The following is a 24,015-nucleotide window of genomic DNA, read 5'->3' on the forward strand; positions in this document are numbered from 1 at the left end:
CTCTCTCTCTCTCTCTCTCTCTCTCTTTTCTAGCAAAATTATTAATACTCTCTATAAAAATTGTTATTATTTCTACACACAAATTAAAAATTCATTAAAATATTCTATACATTTATTATTATATATATACTCTGAATATATATGTATATGTCAGAGAAGTCATTGGTCTGCATCTGGTCGCGACACTACTTGATGCCAGGTCACTCTAATCACGTGAATTTTATTCATATGATTTGCCAGATGAGAATCAAGTAGTCTAATTTAACATTTAACTTTGAAGGCGTAATATTTCTGTTATACGCAAGAGAGCTTGCTATTTCGGTACAATATTCAGAGAAAGGGAGAAGAAAGGCAATATACACCTAAGAAATATATTCTACATATATATATATTTTTATGCATAATTATATAATAATTCCTTTAGCACTGTTCAAAGAACCAGAAAAAATCAAAAAGTTAATCAAATCCATGGAATTTAATAATAATATACTTTGTATGAATTTGTGTGAAGAAAGTTGTAAAATTGAAGAAAGTAACGAAATATTGGAATTTCTTGATAAGTGTTTATTTGCAAGAAAGAAAAAATTACTTATTTTATATTAAATAAATTTAAAAGATAAATAATAAATTGATTTTATTATTTTTATAATTGTTATATTGATATTATTCATGGCTATTGAGATAATGAAAATTGAGATAATAAATAATTAGATAATATATATAATCATATATATATAATCATATAATATATATAATCATATATTTAAAAAAACATACACGAGTATATGCACGTGCTACATAAATATTTATACGCAATGATTACTTTCTCTGGCGTATTATTTTGCTCTCACTGCGTTAATATATTCATAATATAATGTCTAATCTCATAAGCGACGAAGGATCAAGCAAATCGATTTCACCTCATTCACGCTCAATGTTACTGACACATGCAATGAACCGTGGATATTTTTGAAACGAATCGCGTTTCGGTCGGAAGGTATCGCGTGCTCCAGAATCTCCCCCTGGCGTTTCTCTGGTTACACGAGATGACGCAATACCACATAGCATTTTCCGCACTTACTCTCGTATTGCATAATAAAAGTTAAAATGTTGCAAAGTGATTCGATTAAATGCGAGGAGTGTATAAAATTTAAAGGTAACTTCGACGCATTGTATAGAAATCTGAATTGAATTATATTTTAATAAAAAATAGATTAGAATATACAATATAATAATATAGAATATTTTTAACGAATTTTTAATTTGCATAGAATTAATGACAATTTTCATAGAATGTTAATAACTTTGAAGAGTACAGAAGAGTATTAATGTATGTATATTAATTTCATATATGAATTCCATCTGATTGAAGTTCTCTTTCTTTATCTTTTTGTACTTGAGATCAATTATAATTTATTTTATTACTAACTATAATATATTATAAAGATAATTTTATTTTAATACGTTTTTACATAAGCTTTTAAATGAGATTTAAATAATCTAGGGCTTAAGTTAATCTAGGGCTAAAATAAGTAAAAGTTGAAATTTAAAAGATTATGGAAATTGATGACCTCTTCCTGACATCTCTGTATTAATGGAAAATCATTCTAAGCTTCTGAAGGAACAACGCTACGCTGGCTCTCCGATATTCTGCCTCCTGTCTGTTCACACCTCGTATATTAAAATATTATAATGAGAAGTCATAATTTTATAATGAGAAGTCGTAAACTCGTAAAACTCGTGTAGTTCTTGAATTTTCGATTTTTCGCCACGTCACGGTTTTGCGTCGCGCAATAAAAGACTTTTGAACGGGAAATTCTGAATTATCGTAGCGGATTATATGATCATGCACGCGTGTCGATCGATAGAAGGCAAAACGAATAACGTGGCGAACAATGCGACCAACACTCGTGCTGGCCGCATTAATAAAGCAACGCTCATGAGATCATGAAACGAAGGCGGCCCTGAGAAATTGCATTCCCAAATCGGTTTATAAAATACTGGCCCGAATAATCAATGATATCCTAATCGGCTCTCGAGTTACCAGCGTTCTAATTTACTCACGTCCGTTCTTTTCCATTTGTACCCTATGCAATTCTTCTCTCTATCAATAACTTTACAATTTTATATTTTTGCAGTTAATATAATATACTTACAATGCATTCATCTATGGGTGTAATTTAATGAAATATCGGGATTTTAAGACTCAAGAAATTTAGATTTATATTTTGATAAACTATATTCTATAACATAAGAAATAAAAAATATTGTTAATAAAGAATTTATATATATATGTATATATATATAAATTAAGTTTTATTTATATTTTTGCTTATATTTTTATAAATTTATATATATTAAATATTACTTAAATACTTTTATAAATTACATCGTATAAATAAATTAATATAATTATAAATTTATTATATACATATATATAATATTGATATATAATTTTTTTATCAAAAGTATACTTTGTAATTGTACTAGGTATATGATTTAGAATGTATTCGGCAAAATTAAGCACACATTGACAAAATATAATGAATATACGATTAAACAGCAAAGCTTGTAAGGAAAAATTGACAATTATGACGTAATTTCAAACGTGATGTAACAATACACGTTAGCTGATTGTATAACAAATATTTGTATTATCGTGCTAAAATAATCTTTGAACAAATTTCAAGCGAAGTCTTCGTGAGAAACAGTATTTGTCTGCGGTGAAATACGTATGTCCCATTTGTTTGTCCAACATTGAAAGGATTAAAATCTTGCAGTTATTCAATACATGACACGCGTGTAACAGATAATCATAATTTAACAGCAATTAACTTCGACTACTCGTGTAAATTTGCTTTCTGGACGAACGTAATTTCGTAGAACCGTTCTCATTTCGAAGTCGAATTGATTGTTCTATGAAAACGACAAGAAATTTGTTTTTGATGACTCTGTGGTGAATTGTTTTTAAAAAAAAACATTACAGTTTTTCTATTTACAATTAGTTTGCAAAGCGTGACGAATGTTTAAAAAATTATAGTCGCGATACAAATTCGCTTTTCGTAAAAAAAGATTCACTAAATATAATGTATAACGAATGAAATTTTCGAGAGAAAAACTGTGCATAAAATGAAAATGTATGATAAAGAATTATTTTTTTTTTTAATGTAATTTCAATATTGCGAATAAATATTGAAGTTTGAACTGAATTTTTAAAAACGTGCAATGTATGCATACATTTGTTTAATTTCTTTTTTAAGTTATGACAAATACAGAGAATTTTGTTTTAGTTTTCTTTTATTTAATGTATTGGATCCTTTTACAAATTTCATCTTTTGTCACGATTTCATCAACGCAAAAATTTTACTACGCAGTCTGCAGAATGTCATTTCAATTCATTTTGACGATTTTTATTCGTTACTTTATCATTTCAATTGAATTATCGGACAAAAAAATTGTATGTAAAAAGTACGACCTAAATAGAAAGTAGCCATTAAAATTTCGATATCTTATGCGTTTAAATAAAAAAGTCTGCCAATTAAAATTCAAAATGACTTATCTTATACGGAAAGGGCAATTTTGCTAAAATATTTAAAAATTGAAGTACCTAAAAAATTAGATACAGATTGAAAATTTTGTTGAATTAATAAAATAATTATCTAGAATCGCTATCTCTTACTAAAATATTAGAATTTTTTGCAGCATTGCTCATCATGCTTGAGTTTCCGACATAAATTATTTTGATGATCCAAATTATTTTCAGATTTGTATTTAGCTAAATTTTTAGATATTTCAGCAAAATCATTCTTTTTGTGTACCTACGTATAACTAGGTGTCCCTTAGAAACTCTTTTAATATTTCTGAAGAAAAATTGAAGACTTCTGGGACACCTAGTTATACGTAGGTACACAAAAAGAATGATTTTGCTGAAATACCTAAAAATTTCCCAAGTATGTAAGAGACAAATAGCTCTAGTCAGATAGTAATTTGTCGATTCTGACGTAAATTAAACTGATGTTTAATTGGCCAACATTGAAAGAATTAAAGTCTTGCGGTATTCAATACATGAAAAGATGTTATTTTAATATCGTTAAAATGACAACAAATAATAACAAATAATCTTGCTATATGGCTGGATTATTAAAAACTATTTGAAAACAAGATTACTTTTTGTAAATTCTCTTGTATTAATCCTAAAAGTAACATATAAATTCTTGTTTTTAATTCTTATATAATTAAATTGAAATTTTAATTGAAAAATATTCTAATCTCTTATAAAATATAATCTGTATAGCTTTTATGATATCAAAATAGATTTATTAATGTTTAATGTATTTTAAAACGCGCGCATTTTATTTTATAATACTTTCTAATTATATTCGAATTATATTTATAATATTCTAATTTTTCTAAGAGTTTTATTTTTCGGCAAAAACGATAGTTTTTATTCCCTTTTGTCCTTGAAGGATAGATTAAGAGAGTTGTTACTTTTTTTCGTTTAATTCCAAGTTCAATGTAAGAAATAAATGTTAAGATGAATGCAATAACTCGACAACAAGCTCGATAGAATTCTTACGATCGACACGACCTTGCCCATGAAACGCAGTACAGTAATTCGCTTTCCGGTACCTCTACAGATAGGAAACGCTTGTTCATTTCGCATGCGTCTCAAATCAAATGCAATTGGAGCCTTGTGATATTTCAAGATGAATATTTATGATTGTTAATGCGATTTCACTTACGACAGGCCATTAATGTCGCAAAATGCGCGTTGCTTTAATCTTTAGTATCATATATCTTCTAAGATATGACGAAGTACACGATAAAACATACACAACGCCATTCTAGTGAAAACTGACCCGTGTCTAATCGAAGCTATGCGAAACAAATGTATGATTCATAAGTAAAAAATAGCCAATAAGAACTAATACGCAGTTGACGAGATGCAAACAACGAATTTTTTCAATTAGTTAATCCACCAGTGAACTGACAGGACGGCTTTATTAACCATAAACGTATGCTTCAGTTCGAAATGTTTTTTCGGATACAAAGTTAATAAACAAAATCGATCTAAAATTTATAAATCAGATATGTATATTTCTTAATTTACTTCGGTTTTATTCGCTGAGAAAGATTTCAATTTCAATCTGAAATATATATATATTATTAATAAAACTGTCCGGTCTTCGGACAGATCGTATGATTTATAATGATAACAATTTATTGTATCCTATCAACTACATTGTTATTGCCTTTTGATTTATTGATTGTATATCTCGAAGTCTTTTAACTATCCTTTTAAATATGTAAATATTTTAGTTATAAATTGCTTAATATTTAGCTTCAGAGATTTAAATCGAAACTCGATGAAAATAATTTATTTCTCTAATTTGAAGTAGCACAAATCTATTATTAAGAATTAATATTGAAAGTTGTAAGAGACACATAGCTTATGAGATACTTTCTAGGATATTTTGCATGACTGGGTTCCTTAAATTTCTAAGATTATATTTCTACATTTTTCGTCAATTATATAAAACTCAGTTATTGAATTTATCCTGTAATCAAGCTTGATTCCTTTTACTTGGTCGTCTTTCGCGACACCCTGTATGTCGACGCGCCATGCGTCGACGACGATTATCAACTCTGACACGTGTTGATGAACGCCATCCGATCGGTCAGTCCAGGCTAATCTGGTGTCGTCGTTGTCACACTTCGCAGAATTTTATAATTTAACCCAACCCAATTCGTTGCCCCGAAGAGACGGAAGAATCGAGAGGAAATCATCGGTCTTTGCTCTCGCTTTGTGCTGTCATACGTTTATTCTTCGTTTTCATCGTTATCGTCGTCTTCGTCGTTTAGATCGTGCAAGCGAATGCATTCCCTGGCGTCATCAGCAATTACATCGTTAAACGACATGCCGGAATATCGGTCGCGATCGGTTTTAAATGAGGCCGGATTATGCTGCTATGTCACGCAAAAGGAGTAGCGACACAATTTCCACTTTGTTGCTGCAATAAATCTCATAATAAATTTTACAAAGTCGAAAATTACGTCACTGATTAAGAGTTAATAGATTTAACGAATGCTCTTAATGCACATTTACGCTTAATGGATGTTGAGTTTTTTTAACTATAAAAAAATTCTTTTCCTCGATATATATCGATGACACATCTATATATATATTTTTTTTTGTTAGTAAAAGATGCTTTTTTACACTGCTTTTAGTTTTATTAATTGCACTTTTTTAAGAATATGTAATTAGTAACTCAAAGTAAATAGGTTACAAATAATTTTATCTGAATGTAAGTCTAGAATATTCTCTCACTAATAATTATATCGTTACGTACCGGCCTCTCATTATATTAGTATTTATGTGTTTGCGTCATTGTACATAATTTCCTCTTATTTTGTACACAAACGCATTACGAGTTGGCAGTTGTTACAATAGTATTAACAAAGTTTTGACGAGTAAATGCAACAACGTGGATGAATTATGAGACATAAATCAATTCACGACGCCAACTGAAAAATACATTGCTGAAAGTGTGAGACAGCTAGAGTCGGCCAAAAGAGATCATTTACCAGTCATGACAATACATTAGCAGTAAAATTGATCATTGACGCAACATCTTCAACAGCCGCAAAGTTCATTACGCGCAACGTTTTTCTCGCATATTGTACGCAAATTTGTTTGGACCAGGAAAAAGAAAATTATAATTACATGTTATAGATAATCTTTAAAGGGAATAGTATAACATATAAATGTATCCGTACGAATAATTTCTTGTTATAAAATAAAGTATAGCTAGGGCTGACTAATTTCACATTGTTACTACTTAATTTTTTAAGTTTAAGTACATTACGTGATTAAATAGGCAATGGAATTCTAATCATTAATGTTACTGAAAAATTCTTATTATGTATTTTCTTCCAAAAATTGTTTAAACCAATTAATGAACAGTAAGGTGTAATTTATAATTGTTCTCTCAATATAATTGATCCACTGCTGATATGTGAAATATTCCAGTTATTAAATTATAATTAATTTTAGCCTTAAAACTGTCAGAAATTGATCAGACAATTTTAAGGCTAAAACTAACCATAAATATTAATTAACGAGATAATATACAAGAATCTATTTCGCTTTTGCTACGAATTGCTATAACAATATTAATGCCTGAGAGGATGCAATTAATTGAAATAGAAAATCCGCATTTTTCTTTATACTTTGTATTTTTTATTCTTTTAATTTTTTAATTTTTATTTCTCACGAAGGATGAGTTTTTTAATCAATAATTCATTATTTATAAAAAAATTAATTGGATAAAGTTAAAGTAATTTATTCAAATTTACGCTTACAGAATTTGCACTTTACGATCTATTCTGTGAGTTGATTTGGCATAGCAATCATTTCTCTCATTCAGGGCTGTTGTTTTTCACGCGATCCGACCTTGTTCCATTAAATTGACCTTAAAAATGTTGTTTTTTGCTAATGAATCTGTATTTGATAATTGGTACAAATTACGTCTCTTTTTCCAATTACTCTTTAAGATACATTCGTCAGATCGTAGATCGCTCGATGAGAATTCAAGGAATTTCAAACAGCTTCGCAACGTTCAATAACAATAATAATCTAATTAAGTCTAATGGATGCTTAATCGATTACATGTTTAACGGATAGCATAGCTACATAATTGAAATTTCAATTCACCTTCTTATGTTCCTCTTATGCTTCTCTGCTCCACGAATAATCGATCCTACATAATTTAAGTTCTTTGCATAAGAATTTGCTCATTAACTATATAATTAATAAATTGCGTTAATTGCAAGTTAAAAATTATATGAAATTAAGATAATTTTATCTGTTTGATAATCCGTTTTCTCTGATGAATATAAAATATTGATACTAATAATTTAATAAAGTTTTATAATATACAAGATTATATACTTTTTATTACTTATCTGTATACATTAACATTATTATTTTAAAAAATTGTAATAATGTGGCGATGAGAGTAACGGCGTGGTAAGTCGAACGTAAATTGCTCCACATATATTTATAACAGATTTATCACTTTACAATAATTTCCGAACGTTTCGGTCTCTTTTTGGAGCATCTTCAGCGATTTAATATTGTAAATTAAAGCAAAAACTAGCTACCTTTAAAGACAATCATATACCATCATGATTTGAGCTTCATTTTTGCTTTAATTTGTAATATGACATTGCTGAAGATCTAAAAAAAGACCGAACCGTCTTGAAATTATTGTGATAAATCTGTTATAAATATATATTTGAAACAATTTGCGCTTGACTTACCGCGCCGTTACTCTCATTGCTATATTATTATAATTTTTTTTTATTAAGAGTTCATTTTTATTTATTTGAATTATTATTTTATATAATAAATTGCGTGTGTTTATATAATTACATATTTATATTTATTTTTCATTTTGTTCGGCAATAAATTACTTTTATTATCATTAAATCTACAAAAGACTTATCGATCCTTGTTAACCTTCTCACATGAGAACATTCTTTGAATTAACTTAATGTGCTGTATAATATAAAGATCTTCTTTTAGCAAGGGCATTGTACCTCTTCCCAATAATAATGTATGTGTAAGTATGTATATGTTCAGCTGCTCACATATCATAGAGAGAATAATGTCATTCTATTCAATTCGTCTTTTAAGTGCGACTAATATATGAAGATCGATAAATTTAATTATTTGATATTTTAGAAGACTTCATATAGATGAAGACATTTAATATTTTAAACAAAATATTGGTAAAGCTTTTGACATTTATATTTAATTTTTCTTAGAAATTTATCTCTCTCTCTCTCTCTCTCTCTCTCTCTCTCTCTCTCTCTCTCTCTCTCTCTCTCTATTTTTCTTTCTTATAAATTTATAAATTATATTTTATAATAGATTTTACTTATTTTTATAGTTAATCTTGTTACAAGACGGTTTTTTTCGATGTATTATATTATAATTTTACATTATTTGTATCATGATTGTCTATAGAAAAAAATAATAAGCCTTTATTTAAATTTGCGAGAGAAATTGTTAACAGAATTCATATTTAATACCTAATAATTGCCAGGACAGTATTTGAATTACATCAGATAAAATAAAAAAGCTTTCTGACGTAAAATTTTGGGAAATGAGGGATTGACTTTAGAGTACCTATCGTGAGTATTACGTCAAATCTGCGTATAATTTCCTGCGGAACCATCCACGTGGTCAATTATGATAAGCGGTCTTAATAGCATGGTAAACGATATTACATCGACAATTGTTATCGATTTTACAGTCAATGATTAAGCACGTTTCGCGATATCACGCAATTGTTTTCACGGATTCAATTACCTGCATTCGGTTGTCTGTGTAAAATTCTAAACAATAGAAATATTTTGTTGACAAAACAATATTGTTTTGCGTGGCCGTATCTTGTCAATTTGTCGGACATTTTTTGGCTTTACTACCAAAACGTGCGGCTGTCATACGGTATAATCAAAGAGAGAAGCGACAGACACTATGTGACCAAACTGATGTAACGTCGCTCAGAAATACACGCACAGGATCAAAGTATAGAAGTTTTACGATCTTCAGTAGTGACTCGTTCTCATCAATTCCAACGATTTATTCTTATTAGCGGGAAAATAAGATTCTTCTACTAAATTTCTATTATTTTAACGAATACCAATTGCGCGTTTTTACACTTGTCGAAAAAACGAAATATCTGAGAGACCGACAGCTTATTTTCGACATTAAATTTTTTTCTGAACCGATTATCAAAATAAAAAAACACGCATTTCTATCGGTGTCAAGTATATTATATCGATTGAATTTATTTTTGCGTTCATTTACAAATACATATACAAAATTCTTCGAATAAAATTTATACATTGAACAAAATATTAAATTTTAATAAATATTTGTTTGAAGTTCTAAGTAAATATTGTATTTCAATAAAGTAAATATATCAAATAAACATATTTGTTTAATACAAGAACCATGAATTTGATCCATCATTTTTTGAGTAAATATTTATTTGTTTCCTTAGTTCTGTTTAGAGAAATATGTATAAGATTTAATATTTTTTTTTCAGTGTACTCTTCTCTAAAACGCGTTATCTCATTTGCTCGTTGTTCGTTTCTCGATGAATAGTTCGATTTTCGTGAGCAACGTCGAAGCGGAGCCCCGCGAAAAGGAATGTAGGTGCGCATCCGATGAGATCGATAACGTTGGAGCGGGGTCACCTTGAGAAGGGGAACGTGTGTCCGCCCTCGCTTCGCGCTTCGAAATTCCCGCGTCGCCGGGATCGACGAGTTTCGCGCGCATTTTTCGTACGTTATTTATTGCCGCAAAAGAGGAATCTGGCGACGCGATGCCTTCCTGGCGCTCCGCCACGCGAACTATTACGGTCGCGACGTGACGACTCTGTGATAATAATATGATAATCGCCGTCACGTGATGCGGGATTGGCTGGCGGCGGACGGTCACGTGGTCGCCGGCGCCACGGGCCAATCGCGCGCGGTAGTTCACTACCCCAGTAAATGAGAGGGATGCGGTACGGACTGGTCGGTCTTCTCGTCGCACCCTCGAGTAATTATCCGTGTTCGGCGATTTGCTCGTTTACCATATCCGGTATGTAGAATCTTCGGGCGCGTTAATGTTGATTGTAAATTTGACGAAATATTCGCAGCAAAGCGATTTATATTCTCTCTAAACTTTTTCTTTTTATACAATAAGATAAATCGGAAACCAATTACAGTCGAGTATGAAAAGAATAATCGGCTATGATTGATCAATTTCTAGCTTCTCTGACTTCTGATTTATTACTAATGGCTTATTGTCTTTTAGAACGAATTTCACTCTTAAAGATTGAAAATTGAGCTCTTTTTCAAGACTGATTCAGTTTTCATTCTTTAGAGTAAAATTTCACTTCAAAGAATTTAGAGAGTCTTAATACAGAGCCGCATAAAAACTGTGCCCACCTGTGAATTTTTACGATCCGCTTGATCAGCTGAAAATATAAAATAATATTTTCTATGCTATGAATAAAACAAACATTGTGAGCCCTGAAAGACTATTATCTATTTTAAAAAATGGTTCTCTGAAAAAGATTTTTAAAAAAGATTACACATCACTGCCAAATTGGGTGTGACGAATGCTGCAGTTACATTTGCTCTAATTTGCAAAACGTTTTGTTTTCATAAAATATTTACGCACGCCGGTTGGTGTCTTTCTTTCGAAGACCAGAGGCGGAAGTGAAGCTCTCGCGTAATGGTTCTCGCGTTTATGTAAGAAGCAGCAAAATCCAGAATTATTTCGAGCTCAGCGCGTCCGCAACGAGACTCCAAGCGCGAATTATGCGGACGAGGGCAGACCACGTGGTTCAATGATCCTCCTCTCTCGCCGGGTGGCTCTAAACTTAGGAACCGGCACAAATCGAATATAACGAAGTCCATTTGGTTTCGCAGCGCTTTTTGTATTCTTTCCAGTACTTTCTTTTCACAAACGTGCGAAACGCGCGATGAATTGATATGTAAAAAATATATAAATTCGCTTAAGCTTCAATTTTCGATTTTAATCCGTGATTTATACAACTTTCGTGTATTTGGCGTTATCGACCACGTTAAACTCTTATACTCATTCGTCGCAATATTTCTCAAATGATATTCTTTCCCGGAATCCTAATTCCATTGATGAAAGAAATAATAGACTTCTGCGAGCAACTGGCGTGATGATGCGGATTCATCGAATTGCTTGTAATTTTTTTAATTGATTTAAGTTTTAAGTTTTGATGTAAAGCGGCTTTGACTAGAGTGGAATTATAAGCCTCGTGATCAAATTAAATTGCGAAATCATTGTAATTTCTCTGTAAAAAGATGAGATTCGAGTAACATTAATCAAATAATTCGAGATCAATAAAGTAAATACATTTCGTAAATTATTCATATTGTATCAAATTACAGAAAATAGAGAGAAACTGGCCAAGTAGAAGAGGAACTATAAATATTGACCTGATTTCGTAAAAGCGTATGATGTCTATAATGTATCATTTTATCCCTTTTTAACAGTGAATAATAAGAATAAAATGATATATCACATACACTTTACGAATCACATTTATTGTTGATGTTTATAATCCTTCCGATACTTTCTTTATAGAAATCTCTATAATGCTTTCTCTTAAATAGAATTATTAAGCAAATTGGCATACCCTTAATCGATTATTGCCTCACGAAATAGCCAAGTTCGTGACCCCGAGTATCCTTTGAATAAGTTTTGTTACTTTATAAAACAAGTGTGTGATCCGTTGTTATTTGATGCAGTAGGAAAGTTTGTTTATGAAACTTCGAACAGAATCAATATATTATTTATAAAGAGTTCACCACTTGTGTGCTTCGTTCTTTGACTTTCTTAACGTAACTCGTGCTAAAGAAATTTAATAGGATATAATAGACAGTAAAAAGAATCCTTCAGAATGAAAAATTAGAAAACGCTTTTCAAATATTAACGTTGCTAACGAAGTAACTTTTTCATCGAGGAAAAAACAAGATCATATTATTTATTGGCTAATTCTGGAAAAACAAAGTTATTCTTACCTGAATAAAGATAGTTTTAGACATGCTTGATATGGATAAGCTTTTTTGTGACTTTGATGAAGAAAATCATACTACAGATTACAATAAAATCAATCAGCGTGCACAATGAATCTAATTTACAAAATTGTAATTGTTGAATGTAATTTTTAATTAGTTTAACTTTCATATTTGGGTAGACATTTTTTAATTAATAATTCAGTGTATATTTCATCGTACATTTCTTTGATGTTTAAATAAACAGATGATCACAGCATCTCGCTCATATTTTAAAAACTTTGTCCTGGAAAAGAAAATAAAAAGTGTATTACCTAGGAGTTTTAAAGTTATTTTTACATTCTTTTATCTCATGAGGGTATAAATAATGTAAATTTAATTTTATATATATTTTTTTAAAAGATATCTATATATTTTTTAAAAAGGTAACTATAAAGATATAAGAAAATTTAGAGTGTTCTAAGCACCCCACCCACCTATTTCAAAATTAACAAGTTAAATAATGTAACGATAAATTGTGAATTGTTTTATCACTACAAGTTTTTCATCCCTTTACGTTCAATGTATTCAGTCTCTCAATTATGACATGAATAACACACAAAGTACTAAAATAACAAGAAATTTCTTCCTTTGTAGCTACCGTGGGACATGATCCGCAGACGAGCAACGGCGGTCAGCCGCAACTGCAGCAACAGCAACTACAATTGGGAGGTTGGCTGGGAGGAAATGTCGGTGACACTGGCGGTGGATTGGTCTGCCGATCTGGCAAATCGGTCAATGGCAGCAGCAACGGCAAACCGTCGTTACACCATCCTCAACAACAGCGTCAACAGCAACAACAGCAGCAGCAACAACAACAAGGCCAATCTGGAGGTGTGGGGGATGACGAAGACGGGGGTGGAGGGAGCGGAGGGCTGGAGGGGACGGACGCAGAGGCGAACGACGCTGTTCACCTCAAGAGACGGGTGGGACTCGTCAGTGGGGTGGCTCTAATCGTCGGCACGATGATCGGCTCCGGGATCTTCGTGTCGCCGTCGGGTCTGCTGTTGCGTACCGGCAGCGTCGGCATCAGTTTTGTCGTGTGGACCGCGTGCGGTCTGCTGAGCCTCTGCGGCGCTCTCGCCTATGCCGAGCTGGGCACCATGAACACGAGCAGCGGCGCCGAGTACGCGTACTTCATGGACGCGTTCGGCGCTCCGCCTGCCTTCCTCTTCTCCTGGGTGTCCACCCTGGTGCTCAAGCCGTCGCAGATGGCGATTATCTGTCTGTCGTTCGCCCAGTACACCGTCGAGGCGTTCACCGTCGACTGCGAGCCACCTGATCAAGTGGTCAAGATCGTCGCCCTGCTGGCGATCGTTCTGATACTCCTGATCAACTGCTATAGCGTCAACCTGGCCACCGGTGTGCAGAACGCTTTCACCGCCGCCAAACTAATGGCCATACTCGTGGTGATAATCGGCGGCTCGTACAAATTGATACAGGGTAACACACAGCATCTGCAAACGGCGTTTGACACCATCGATGGTAGTAGCATCAACATCGGTCGCCTCGCCACCGCTTTCTATACTGGCCTCTGGGCATACGACGGCTGGAACAATCTTAATTATGTAACCGAGGAGATCAAAAACCCTTCCAAGAATTTGCCTAGATCCATCATGATCGGCATACCGCTCGTTACGCTCTGCTACGCGCTCATCAATGTATCCTATCTAGCGGTCATGTCACCATCAGAAATGATTGAGAGCGAGGCCGTGGCGGTGGTAAATATGTCAACACAAATTTATGTAGAGAACACATTACTCTTCTCAGAAAAAGATTCCTTCCGAAAGTGACGCGTAAAATGGTAGAATCGATCCCATCAAACACCAATTAACAATGACATAATTGTTACATTAGTTATAATTTCCCACTCAACAATAATTATAATATAACATACATTACAATTATATTGTTGAGTGGAAAATTATAACTAAGTCATTGTTAATTGATGTTTGCTAAAGATATGAATTTCTTCGATATCGCTTTGCAAGTAGAATTGAGTTATCGGAATTCAGAGAGACTTTGCTCCGATCAATTTGTTTCTATATTCTGATGATAGATCGAAGTATTTTTTTTCGCAGACGTTCGGCAATCGGATTCTAGGCGTGATGGCGTGGCTAATGCCGCTTTCCGTAGCGATCAGCACCTTCGGATCCGCTAATGGCACTCTGTTTGCTGCGGGTAGACTCTGCTTCGCCGCGTCGCGAGAGGGTCATCTGCTCGACTGCTTGAGCTACGTGCACGTGCGACGCTTTACTCCTGCCCCAGGCCTCATCTTCCATTCCCTCGTAGCAGGTATCAAAACAGACCTGGATTAAAAAAAACTTGCTTGGAGAGATAACTCTTTCGCATTCACCAAAATCAAATTACTCGTTTCTATTTGTTTGTGTTTGTTTACGAGCGTTCACTTGAAATTTAACTTTATCTAATCGCTCTGAATTTTTTAAATTGTTTTTTAAATATTTTTTCGATATAAATTTTCAGCTCGTCTTTTAGATATCTTCTAGGAGTAGAATTGTATCTAAATTTTCTTACATCATCAACGTGTCCTCCCGACTTATTTGAGATTTTGTTTTATGTAACATACATATGTTGTTCTACTTTCAAGGCGAGACCATTGCTATATGGACTGTATCGACTTCAAGGTGTCTAAATGTGTTGTAAGCCAAAATACTGATTTCGCAGGCGCGATGGTTCTCTCCGGTAACATCGATTCGCTGATTGACTTCTTCTCGTTTACTGCATGGATATTCTACGGCGGCTCGATGGTCGCCTTACTGGTGATGCGGAAGACCAGGCCCAATCATCCGCGACCGTACAAATGCCCACTAATGATACCTATTCTTGTGCTCGTCATCTCCGCGTATCTCATAGTAGCGCCGATTATCGACAAGCCCCAGATCGAGTATCTGTACGCGGCTGGCTTTATCGGTGCGGGCATGCTCGTCTACCTCCCGTTCGTAAAATTTGGATATGTGCCCAAATTCATGGGTGGGTATAGACATCGTTACACTGAAAATAAAGACTCGACAACGAACGATTAAAAATTTTATACAGTGCCTTGTTATCAGTTTTTGTCAATATATTATATAATATGAAATTTAAACTTATTTCTAAAAAAGAAATAAATATCTTATTAAAAAAGAAAAAGCAGCAAGTAAAATTCTAAGATTCTTGTTAAAAATCTGAAATTCAAATTAAATCAATCTAGTCGAGTTTCAAGAAATCTGAAATATTAAGTTTGTAAAAAGAAATATACGTAGAAATAAACTCCTAAAAGGATCAATAAAATTAAGTTAACAAAATTAGAATCTCAAAAAATACGAAAGTAAAATCAAAATTCAAAATCTTTTAAATCTCTCTTCAATTTAAAATAAAGATTTATCAAATCTTAAATTAAAATTCTTATTAAAATTTTTTTTCTCCGTTTTCTGCTAAATTTATTTTGACTAAATAACTTTAATAAAAAAAAATTGTTTTTTTATTAAAGTTGTTTCTACTAATTTCTGTTTGACTTTAAATTTTACATTGTATGTTTTGTTTTCTGATTATAGAAGGTGTCAATGCCTTCCTGCAGATGTTACTAGAGGTGGCTCCAACGGCGGCTGCCTTCGACTGATTTCATTTCGAAAGATCAACGTACAGTTCTCCAGAATGCCGAATCATTCCATTATGGCATTGTGTGAACTGTATGAACACCTGAATATATCCTATTTTAAATACATGCAGACGAGAGCATTATATCCTATATATTACAAAGCTCAAGGCTGGCCCAAAAAAAATTAATATAAAAAAATCATATAAAAAAAGGCATATATATATTATATAAAAATATATTATTTTATTACTTGTTATTCTTCATACATAGTATACAATATGCAGAAGAGATATTATTGTTAGACAATAGATAGTTGATGTTGTAATGAAAAAGCGATGAATCAACAGAAAATATTTTAAATGTTTGCAGTTATAAATTTTTGCCTCTTTTTCTTCAGATATCCTTGTCCTTTTCCTGAACTATTATACAAATTGTATATTAATTTGAATTCGTAAATTTTATTAATTTGTTCTTTTAAAAATTAATTTGTGTACAATCTAATTAAAACATATCTAATTGATAAATTAATTGTAATTATTAATTATAAATATAGTTTTTATTCTGAACAGTCCTTACAAGATATTTTATTTAAAACATATTTCTACTTTACCCTACCAATTTCGTGTAAAGTTTCATGTTTTAGAAACTATTTTTACTTTCAGCTCTTTTTCTTGGGCAAGATATCTTTCGGTACTTTTCCATAAACTTGTAGAATACCACTATCCTTCTTCCGTGTTTTCTTAGACTTAGGTTTGAGCAAACTACTGGTGAGTCCAGACTTGTGTCCTTCCTCCTTTTTCTTCTCTTTCTCTATCTTTTGACGCGTCTTTAATGCTTTGTAATTCATTCTCCTGTTCTTGGGAGGTATTGCACCTAAACTAATAGCGAGCTCAACCTTTGCTCTCCTCGCCTTTGGTTTCTCGAAACCAGACATACCAAATTTGATAATCTCATATCGCAACTTCTTCATCTCTTTTTCTTGTTGTTGTTTTAATTCAGCAGGTGTTTGTTTCGTAGATTCCTCAAGCTTTTCTTTGTTATTTGAGTCATCTGCAGATTTCACCTTTTTCTTTCGCGCTGTATAATTTACAGATATGTAATCACTCGTCGCAGTTTTCTTGATTTGAGAGCCACGTGTTGGTACAAAGTCTTCCATTTTTTCTTCGTACTAAAAAAAATTAATATTAAAAGAAAAAAGCTTTATTTCTCTTCTGATCTAACCTCTCTATTAACAATATACAAAAGAAAAGTAATTTTATAACCTCGAAAAGAATTACAGAATAAATAAATGTTGAAAATATTTTAAAAATAAGAATGCATCTATTCAACGATCAATAATCATGAACATTTAACTTACGGACTTATAGCAATCTCTAATCATAACTGATCATAATCTCGTTAGTAAAATTGGCATACAAATCGCAAGTTTGTTCTAAGAGCAGCTCGCGTTTTGCCGCATTCATATAGATTAAGGTGCATTTTCATGAGCCGCTCAAACCTGTCATTTCAACGACAGATAACATATTGTTTTTTTCTTAGAAACTGTACGTTCATTGGCTACCGCTTTGTATTTTGCCGCATAGCAAGTATTTCGGCAATCGGCATCGATCCAAAATACGAGCCATAACTCCTATACATTTATTCTTTATAACTTTTTAATTTATTTTTATTTTTTTTTATAATGTAATTCGTTGAATCCACAAATAGAAACAATTAGCGCGAATTCAGTCATCTGCATTATTAAATTAATACATACTAAAACCCATCAGATAACAACGTGTCTCTTGTTGCTAGCACGTTGCTTGCTAAATATACATTGCTAAGTATTCGTTGTTATCAAAATTGCAGCAACTGAGTCCTCATTTGTTGGCAACTTGATGCCTTTACAATATAATAACATTGAGTAGCAACTTGTCAGCAATTTGCCGACAATTTTAAAATCATCAAAATTCGTACTGTCATCATGTTGCCATAATAATGCAGCATCATACAATGCTCTCATATTGCCGACAATGCAAGATAACATTGACGCAGCTATCTTGTTGTTAAACTACTGACAATACATATACATGTTGTCTGCATGTTGCTATAATATCGGTATACTCAAAATCATTGAAGATAAATTTAAAACAAGTTGCCACCATCATAAGCAATCACAGATTTATACAATTTTGCTGAGATATCGCTTTGCTATCTGGAAAGCTATTATACAAATTAACAAAGCTAAATATGGATACGAGATATTGTAGATTAAAGTTATTTATAAATCATATTTTTAATAATTTATAATTTTCATGTTTTATTAAATTAAAAAATTTATTAGTCATTATTTTTTTATTGTACATATCGTGAATCATTTATAATTTATTTAAAAAATTTTATTTTTTATAAATTATATACATTCTTAGGTTGTGTATATGTTGTGACTTTATCTAATTATTTTATTAGCGCAATAATTCTATAGTTAATATAAAACTTTAATGTAAAGCATTCAATATACATGTACTGCAACAAATTTTATTCTTTTGTAGAAAATTTTGGTGTGCATAGAAAAGATTCATGTAAAACCTTATGAAGTTTTTGAGCTTTATGTAGACCAAATCCAGGACATAAAGTTAAAGTGTTGGGTTGTGCTCTTACAATGTTAGCTAATGTGCCAAAAGTTGTTAGAAGAGTTGTTGCATCAGTTTTGTTGACAGATCTTACTGTCGTTAAGGCATTAACCAACTGTAACGAATATTTATTATATAAATATTTTTCTCACATATATATAAAATATATACATATTTTTTAAATATATCTATATATATATATTTTTTAGTAGATTAATAATTACTTTTTGATAAGGCGCTGTTTCGCTGCGTTCCATGATATTATCAGGGGGTTTGTTTTCATATATTTTATAAGTTTCGATAATTTTTCCTGCATCCTCTGCATTCCATGCTAACATTATTGTCAAGTCTGCCAAAATGGAAATCCTTGTTAAATGTTTCAAAGCATGATGAGGCTCGGGGACATCAATCTAATTGAAAAAAAAATTTTAATATAGATACAAAAAACTACAATATTTCTAATTTATATAAAACTTAAGATTATAAATTATGAATTATGAGAAATAAATAATATAATTACACCTAATCAGAATTAATGTTGTATAAAGAATTATATTAATCAATTAAATATTTTTATAAAATAAATATATAAATTGTAGTTATATACCTGTACTAAAAGCACTCGTAAGTTATACGCATTGCCCAATAACTTAAGTCTTTCATGAATATAATCAGGATTTAGTTGGTGATAACGAATTGATAAGAAAAGAGCACATGTAGTTTTTCCCATTACATAATCTGGCACAATGTCGGAATATTCCCATAATACATTTGTTATAAACTTTAGTAACGGATTGCCTTTCTGGAAAGAAAGAAAAGATATTATACATTTTTTAAATTTAATTAAGTTTTAATATAACATGTTTTAAATTTTATTGACAAACTTACTTTCTATAAAAATATATTATTAACTTTGATTAGTTTGCAAAATATATTTACTCTTAAAAATTTATACTTAAAATTTATTATTACTATAATAAATTTATAAAATATAAGAAAACAGTATTACTTGCTTTGGACTGACAAGGACAGTGCTGGTTTTACTTGAAGATATTGCCGTGGAAGTTTCAGGCTTAGAAGCTGGCAAATCTGTGAAAAACTCAGATTTCTTCAAGTTGCTAAAAGCAGCTGAAAAAAGAAATCCAAGTTATAAGATATACAGATAAAATTTTCAATTGTATTATAAGTAATTATTCTAAATAATTAAAACTATTAAAAATAGGTCTTATAAATTAATCTGCTTATACATTTTGTTCATAGATGCCAATAGAGATATAACAGAATGTATGGATATGTGATTGCAGAATGTATGGGTATGTGATTGTAGATTAATTATAGGAACCAAGCAGAATTTATCATTCAGTAGCCAATTATAATTAAATATTTCATTATGAAATTATATATAGGTTTTGTTTGGTTTTATTTATATAGGTTTTCTCTACTAGTAATTTGTTATCAGATTATTAACAGACTCTACTGACAGAACATGAGTTTAATGTACATGCAAATTGATACAATCTATATATGAAAATTCGATTTAAATCTGTTGATAAACTGCTAGTATATTACTGATATTTTACCTAATAATATTATAATGTAACTTACTCTGAAAAGACATATTTTTAGCTTGTTTTGTCGGACATTCATCATCCAAATCTTTTGCATTTTCTGTTGTATTATCCATAATACTGATTCTACAATAAGTCGGTAGTTGATAATCCTCAGTCTTATTGTAAATCGGTGAAATTGACCAATAGCCAACTTGTACGACTAATGCCCGTTTCTACTAATGTGGATTAATAATCTCGGTTCAACTTACTCTTAATCTTTTTTTTATTCTTAAAACTAGAAACCAAATCGACCGTAGCTGTATAGATGCGAAAAATCAATCACCTATTTAAATTAAGGCTGATTATTAAAACTTATATAATTTCCGACTACTCATTGTAGAATCAGCTTAATCTCTCTCTTTCATTACATAAATATTTAATAAATATTTAGAATAACCCGCTCGTAACCTCAGTTTTGATGCGAGCTGATATCTTTATGATTTTACAAACCATAAAGCCCAAGACACAATGCGAGGGAATAGCGATAGCGATAGGAATAACACGATTTCAACCTATCAGAAATCGGATATATCGGAATGCACAGTTTCTGATAGGTTGAAATCGTGTTATTTCTATCGTTACTCTCTCGCATTGTGTCTTTGATCTTAAGGGACTCCGCATAATAAAAGGAACAGAGAATAAGAATTTTAACCTATCACAAACTGTGTATTCTACAATACATGATTTCTGATAGGATGAAATTCTTGTTCTCTGTTCTCTGTCCTTTTATTGTGCGTAGCATCCAATGAGCTCCAATGAGAAAATTGCATATTAAAATTAGTAATGTGGCACTCATGACTCAAGAGTGATACCATGTGGCACTCTTCTAAAATGGAGTATGTCGTCAATCTGTTGATAGTTTAACGTCATTTACGACCCGGTGACGCTTAACCAAAAAAAAAAATTAAGCTGTTGGAAGGTGAGAGCAATCGGGCAATTAAATTTTGTCAATATTATTGTATAATGGCTCAATATCCGCCCATTAATGTACGTCTGGCGGTAAACAGGGTAGACTTCAATCTAATAACGAATGATGGCATCCAGCCACGGCTGTACACTCCTGGCGAGGAGATATCCAATCAACCGGATTTTCTGAGGTAGATAGTTGGCTGTTTTGATTTTACACAACACAGGAATGTGAAATTGATTGTTTGAAACTGATTATTTAATTAGAGGCCATGGAACTTACGTTGATGATGAAAAAACGTTGCGTGCATCAGTCGCTGGGATCTTGGAAAAGGTGAACAAACTTATATCGATTAGGCCCTTGAAGGCACGTTATAATGGAGAGATCGGAGATCTTGTCGTAGGAAGGATAACGGAAGTACAACAGAAGCGTTGGAAAGTTGATATAAATGCTAAGCTTGATGCTGTTCTGTTGTTGTCCAGTGTTAATTTGCCTGGTGGTGAATTGGTAAGATATATATATGAAGCACTTCTATTTTTTAAATATTTGTATAAAAATTTGAAATTTAAGCCTTGAGATTTAAGTTTTTTTATGATGTTTAAGTTAATCTTAGGCTGGTATATTCATAGTTGATTTTTATTTTAAGACCATTTCAAGTAATGTCTTAAGATATTAATGCAGCTTTCTGATTGATTTGTGACAAACTGAAAACTGAACTTAAGATGGTCTTGAATATAAGAACTGACTATGAATATTGAATATAAGAATTGAATATGAATACTGACCATAGAGTCTATTTAGAATTTAGAAAAAAAATATAAATATATGTAATTATTACTTTCTTTAATTTATAATAACTTCTTATTCTTATATGCTCGATTTTGGCTTATTAAATTATTTTTATTGGATATTGATATAATAAATTGATTTTTTACTTTGAAAAAAATAATTTTACTATTTATTATTATTCTTTAATGTAATTGAATATTCTTTAACCAAAATATATTTCAGAATTATTAAATACTCTTGTAATTAAGTTTTTTTTATAAAACTTTTATTTAGTAAGTACTATGTCAAAATAATAAAAAAATGCAACAGCTCTCAATATATCATACGTATTTGAATATTCTTTGAAAACTTGCAGAGAAGAAGATCCGCCGAAGATGAACAGACGATGCGCAGATATTTACAGGAAGGAGATCTGATTTGTGCAGAAGTGCAATCAATCTTCGCAGACGGGTCACTCTCCCTACATACGCGAGTATTGAAGTATGGCAAACTATCGCAGGGGATAATGTTAAAGGTACCACCGATGTTAATTCAACGCAAGAAGACACACTATCACATTCTAGAGAGCGGAGCCACTTTGATACTCGGTTACAACGGCTATGTATGGATCAGTGCAAACATTCAAAATGTCGATAAATCCGAGGGTGGTTTCACCGAGGATCTGTCGAAAATTCCGATGGAAAATCGCAATGTTTGCACACGGTTACGTAATTGCATCTTAATCCTGGCGCAATGCAACATGCTGTTATCCGATACCTCTGTGACGTATGCATACGAAGAATCCTCTAAGTACGACGTACACGAGTTGTTGCATCCTGAAGCGATGATCGACGTGTCGCTGTTAACGCATCAGAGACTCGCGCAGTCTATGTAATATCATGGCCTAAATGAAATAATACTGTAATGCGAAATGATTATATTGATAAATTATAATTATGAGATAGAAGTCTAAAACTATAGTAAAGGAACAAAATTAATCCTTTCATTTGCAATCTTGAAATGTAAAAGACATGATGAATAAAACAATTTTTTATGTAATATTGTAATACACCGAGCCATTTGATAATAAATCGATTTGACGACAAAAGTCGATACTTGTGAACCACTTGTTTCTCTTCGAGAGAATCGAGTGGCTAGATTATAACATATTGCAGATAATAGCGATAAGTATTATATATAAAATACTGCAGTATTTTCATCGATAGATCTATATTTGTCTGAGCGGTCCAGGTGTAAAGTGATCGGACAGACGCTAATCTGGGTATTGATTAAACAAGTGGAACTTGGAAACAGGTAGTCGGCAAGTAGCATCGAAAGACATGGACGCGTGTTTCACCGCCTTCGATAAAGACGGCGACGGATTCCTGTCGATTTCCGAATTTGATCTCATATGTCGTGCATTGTTTCGAAATGACCGCGGCAAGATTTACGGCCTCGAGGAGGATCAGCTGCGCGAGGTGTATTCAATCTTTGATCTCAAAGGCGACGGCCTGATCGACAGGGAAGAGTTCGAGGTATACAAAGGATGCTCATTATATTATAACTTATAATAACTCATTTTAAAAGAGAGCTTAAGATATAAAATATAATAGAAAAAATAATTTGAGTTTAAACTTTTTTATTAAATAAAAAGTATATTATTAGTTATATTTTTTTATCAATTTTTTTTTTGTCTTTTCTAGGAAGGTAATAGGATGTCTATACATATATATATATAATGATATTAACGCAATCAATTTTATACTTAAATATTTTGTTTTCTTTTTTAAATTATTTTAATTATTAATAAATATCTGAATTGATGTATTCAAAATTTTACAATGACTTATTTAATACTTATATATA

At 31.7% G+C, this 24,015-nt stretch overlaps 4 protein-coding genes across 7 annotated transcripts in view; 2 read left to right on the forward strand and 2 right to left on the reverse strand.

The window, feature by feature from the left end:
* LOC108748758 (b(0,+)-type amino acid transporter 1-like) overlaps window positions 1-16,426 on the forward strand; it is a 23,260-nt gene extending 6,834 nt beyond the window's left edge. Inside the window, exons 1-5 of one of the 2 annotated variants that reach the window (XM_018487075.1) lie at window positions 10,567-10,657; window positions 13,252-14,375; window positions 14,736-14,949; window positions 15,340-15,645; window positions 16,209-16,426. In XM_018487075.1, coding sequence (XP_018342577.1) covers window positions 10,567-10,657; window positions 13,252-14,375; window positions 14,736-14,949; window positions 15,340-15,645; window positions 16,209-16,273 — 1,800 coding nt within the window. In that variant the 3' untranslated portion in view covers window positions 16,274-16,426. Of the gene's footprint in view, window positions 1-10,566; window positions 10,658-13,251; window positions 14,376-14,735; window positions 14,950-15,339; window positions 15,646-16,208 lie in introns of those variants that run through there. The other variant, XM_018487074.1, reaches the window with a different exon arrangement.
* A 400-nt stretch (window positions 16,427-16,826) lies between these two features.
* Window positions 16,827-17,696, reverse strand: LOC108748722 (uncharacterized protein C1orf131 homolog). Of its 2 annotated transcripts, none has more exons than XM_018487015.1 (2): window positions 17,610-17,696; window positions 16,827-17,420 (listed from the first exon to the last, which is right to left on the reverse strand). In XM_018487015.1, the coding sequence occupies exons 1-2, from the start codon at window positions 17,631-17,633 to the stop codon at window positions 16,911-16,913; spliced, it is 534 nt and encodes a 177-aa protein (XP_018342517.1). In that variant the 5' UTR covers window positions 17,634-17,696; the 3' UTR covers window positions 16,827-16,910. The 2 variants fall into 2 exon arrangements, with proteins under 2 accessions (XP_018342517.1, XP_018342519.1); XM_018487017.1 differs by having other exon boundaries at window positions 17,618-17,693.
* Window positions 17,697-18,749: 1,053 nt separating this feature from the next.
* LOC108748720 (DNA excision repair protein ERCC-1) lies at window positions 18,750-20,920 on the reverse strand. Of its 2 annotated transcripts, none has more exons than XM_018487012.1 (6): window positions 20,758-20,920; window positions 20,470-20,558; window positions 19,874-19,992; window positions 19,472-19,666; window positions 19,089-19,274; window positions 18,750-18,979 (listed from the first exon to the last, which is right to left on the reverse strand). In XM_018487012.1, the coding sequence occupies exons 2-6, from the start codon at window positions 20,546-20,548 to the stop codon at window positions 18,770-18,772; spliced, it is 789 nt and encodes a 262-aa protein (XP_018342514.1). In that variant the 5' UTR covers window positions 20,549-20,558; window positions 20,758-20,920; the 3' UTR covers window positions 18,750-18,769. The 2 variants fall into 2 exon arrangements, with proteins under 2 accessions (XP_018342514.1, XP_018342513.1); XM_018487011.1 differs by having other exon boundaries at window positions 20,684-20,920.
* A 215-nt stretch (window positions 20,921-21,135) lies between these two features.
* LOC108748725 overlaps window positions 21,136-24,015 on the forward strand; it is a 4,313-nt gene continuing 1,433 nt past the window's right edge. The window contains exons 1-4 of the mRNA XM_018487020.1: window positions 21,136-21,571; window positions 21,648-21,888; window positions 22,526-22,966; window positions 23,448-23,684. Coding sequence (XP_018342522.1) covers window positions 21,438-21,571; window positions 21,648-21,888; window positions 22,526-22,966; window positions 23,448-23,684 — 1,053 coding nt within the window. The 5' untranslated portion in view covers window positions 21,136-21,437. The remainder of the gene's footprint in view (window positions 21,572-21,647; window positions 21,889-22,525; window positions 22,967-23,447; window positions 23,685-24,015) is intronic.

The sequence above is a fragment of the Trachymyrmex septentrionalis genome, unplaced genomic scaffold (assembly GCF_001594115.1).
Source record: "Trachymyrmex septentrionalis isolate Tsep2-gDNA-1 unplaced genomic scaffold, Tsep1.0 scaffold24, whole genome shotgun sequence".
NCBI lineage: Eukaryota > Metazoa > Arthropoda > Insecta > Hymenoptera > Formicidae > Trachymyrmex > Trachymyrmex septentrionalis.

Coding starts and splice junctions, on each gene's coding strand:
- LOC108748720 (XM_018487012.1), bottom strand. CDS start 20,548: ATGGATAATACAACAGAAAATGCAAAAGATTTGGATGATGAATGTCCG. Junction 19,667..19,873: donor TCCTTGTCAGTCCAAAGCAA/GTAATACTGTTT, acceptor CTTTCTTTCCAG/AAAGGCAATCCGTTACTAAA. Junction 19,275..19,471: donor TACGAGTGCTTTTAGTACAG/GTATATAACTAC, acceptor TTTTTCAATTAG/ATTGATGTCCCCGAGCCTCA.
- LOC108748722 (XM_018487015.1), bottom strand. CDS start 17,633: ATGATTAGAGATTGCTATAAGTCC. Junction 17,421..17,609: donor TTAGAGATTGCTATAAGTCC/GTAAGTTAAATG, acceptor AATTTTTTTTAG/TACGAAGAAAAAATGGAAGA.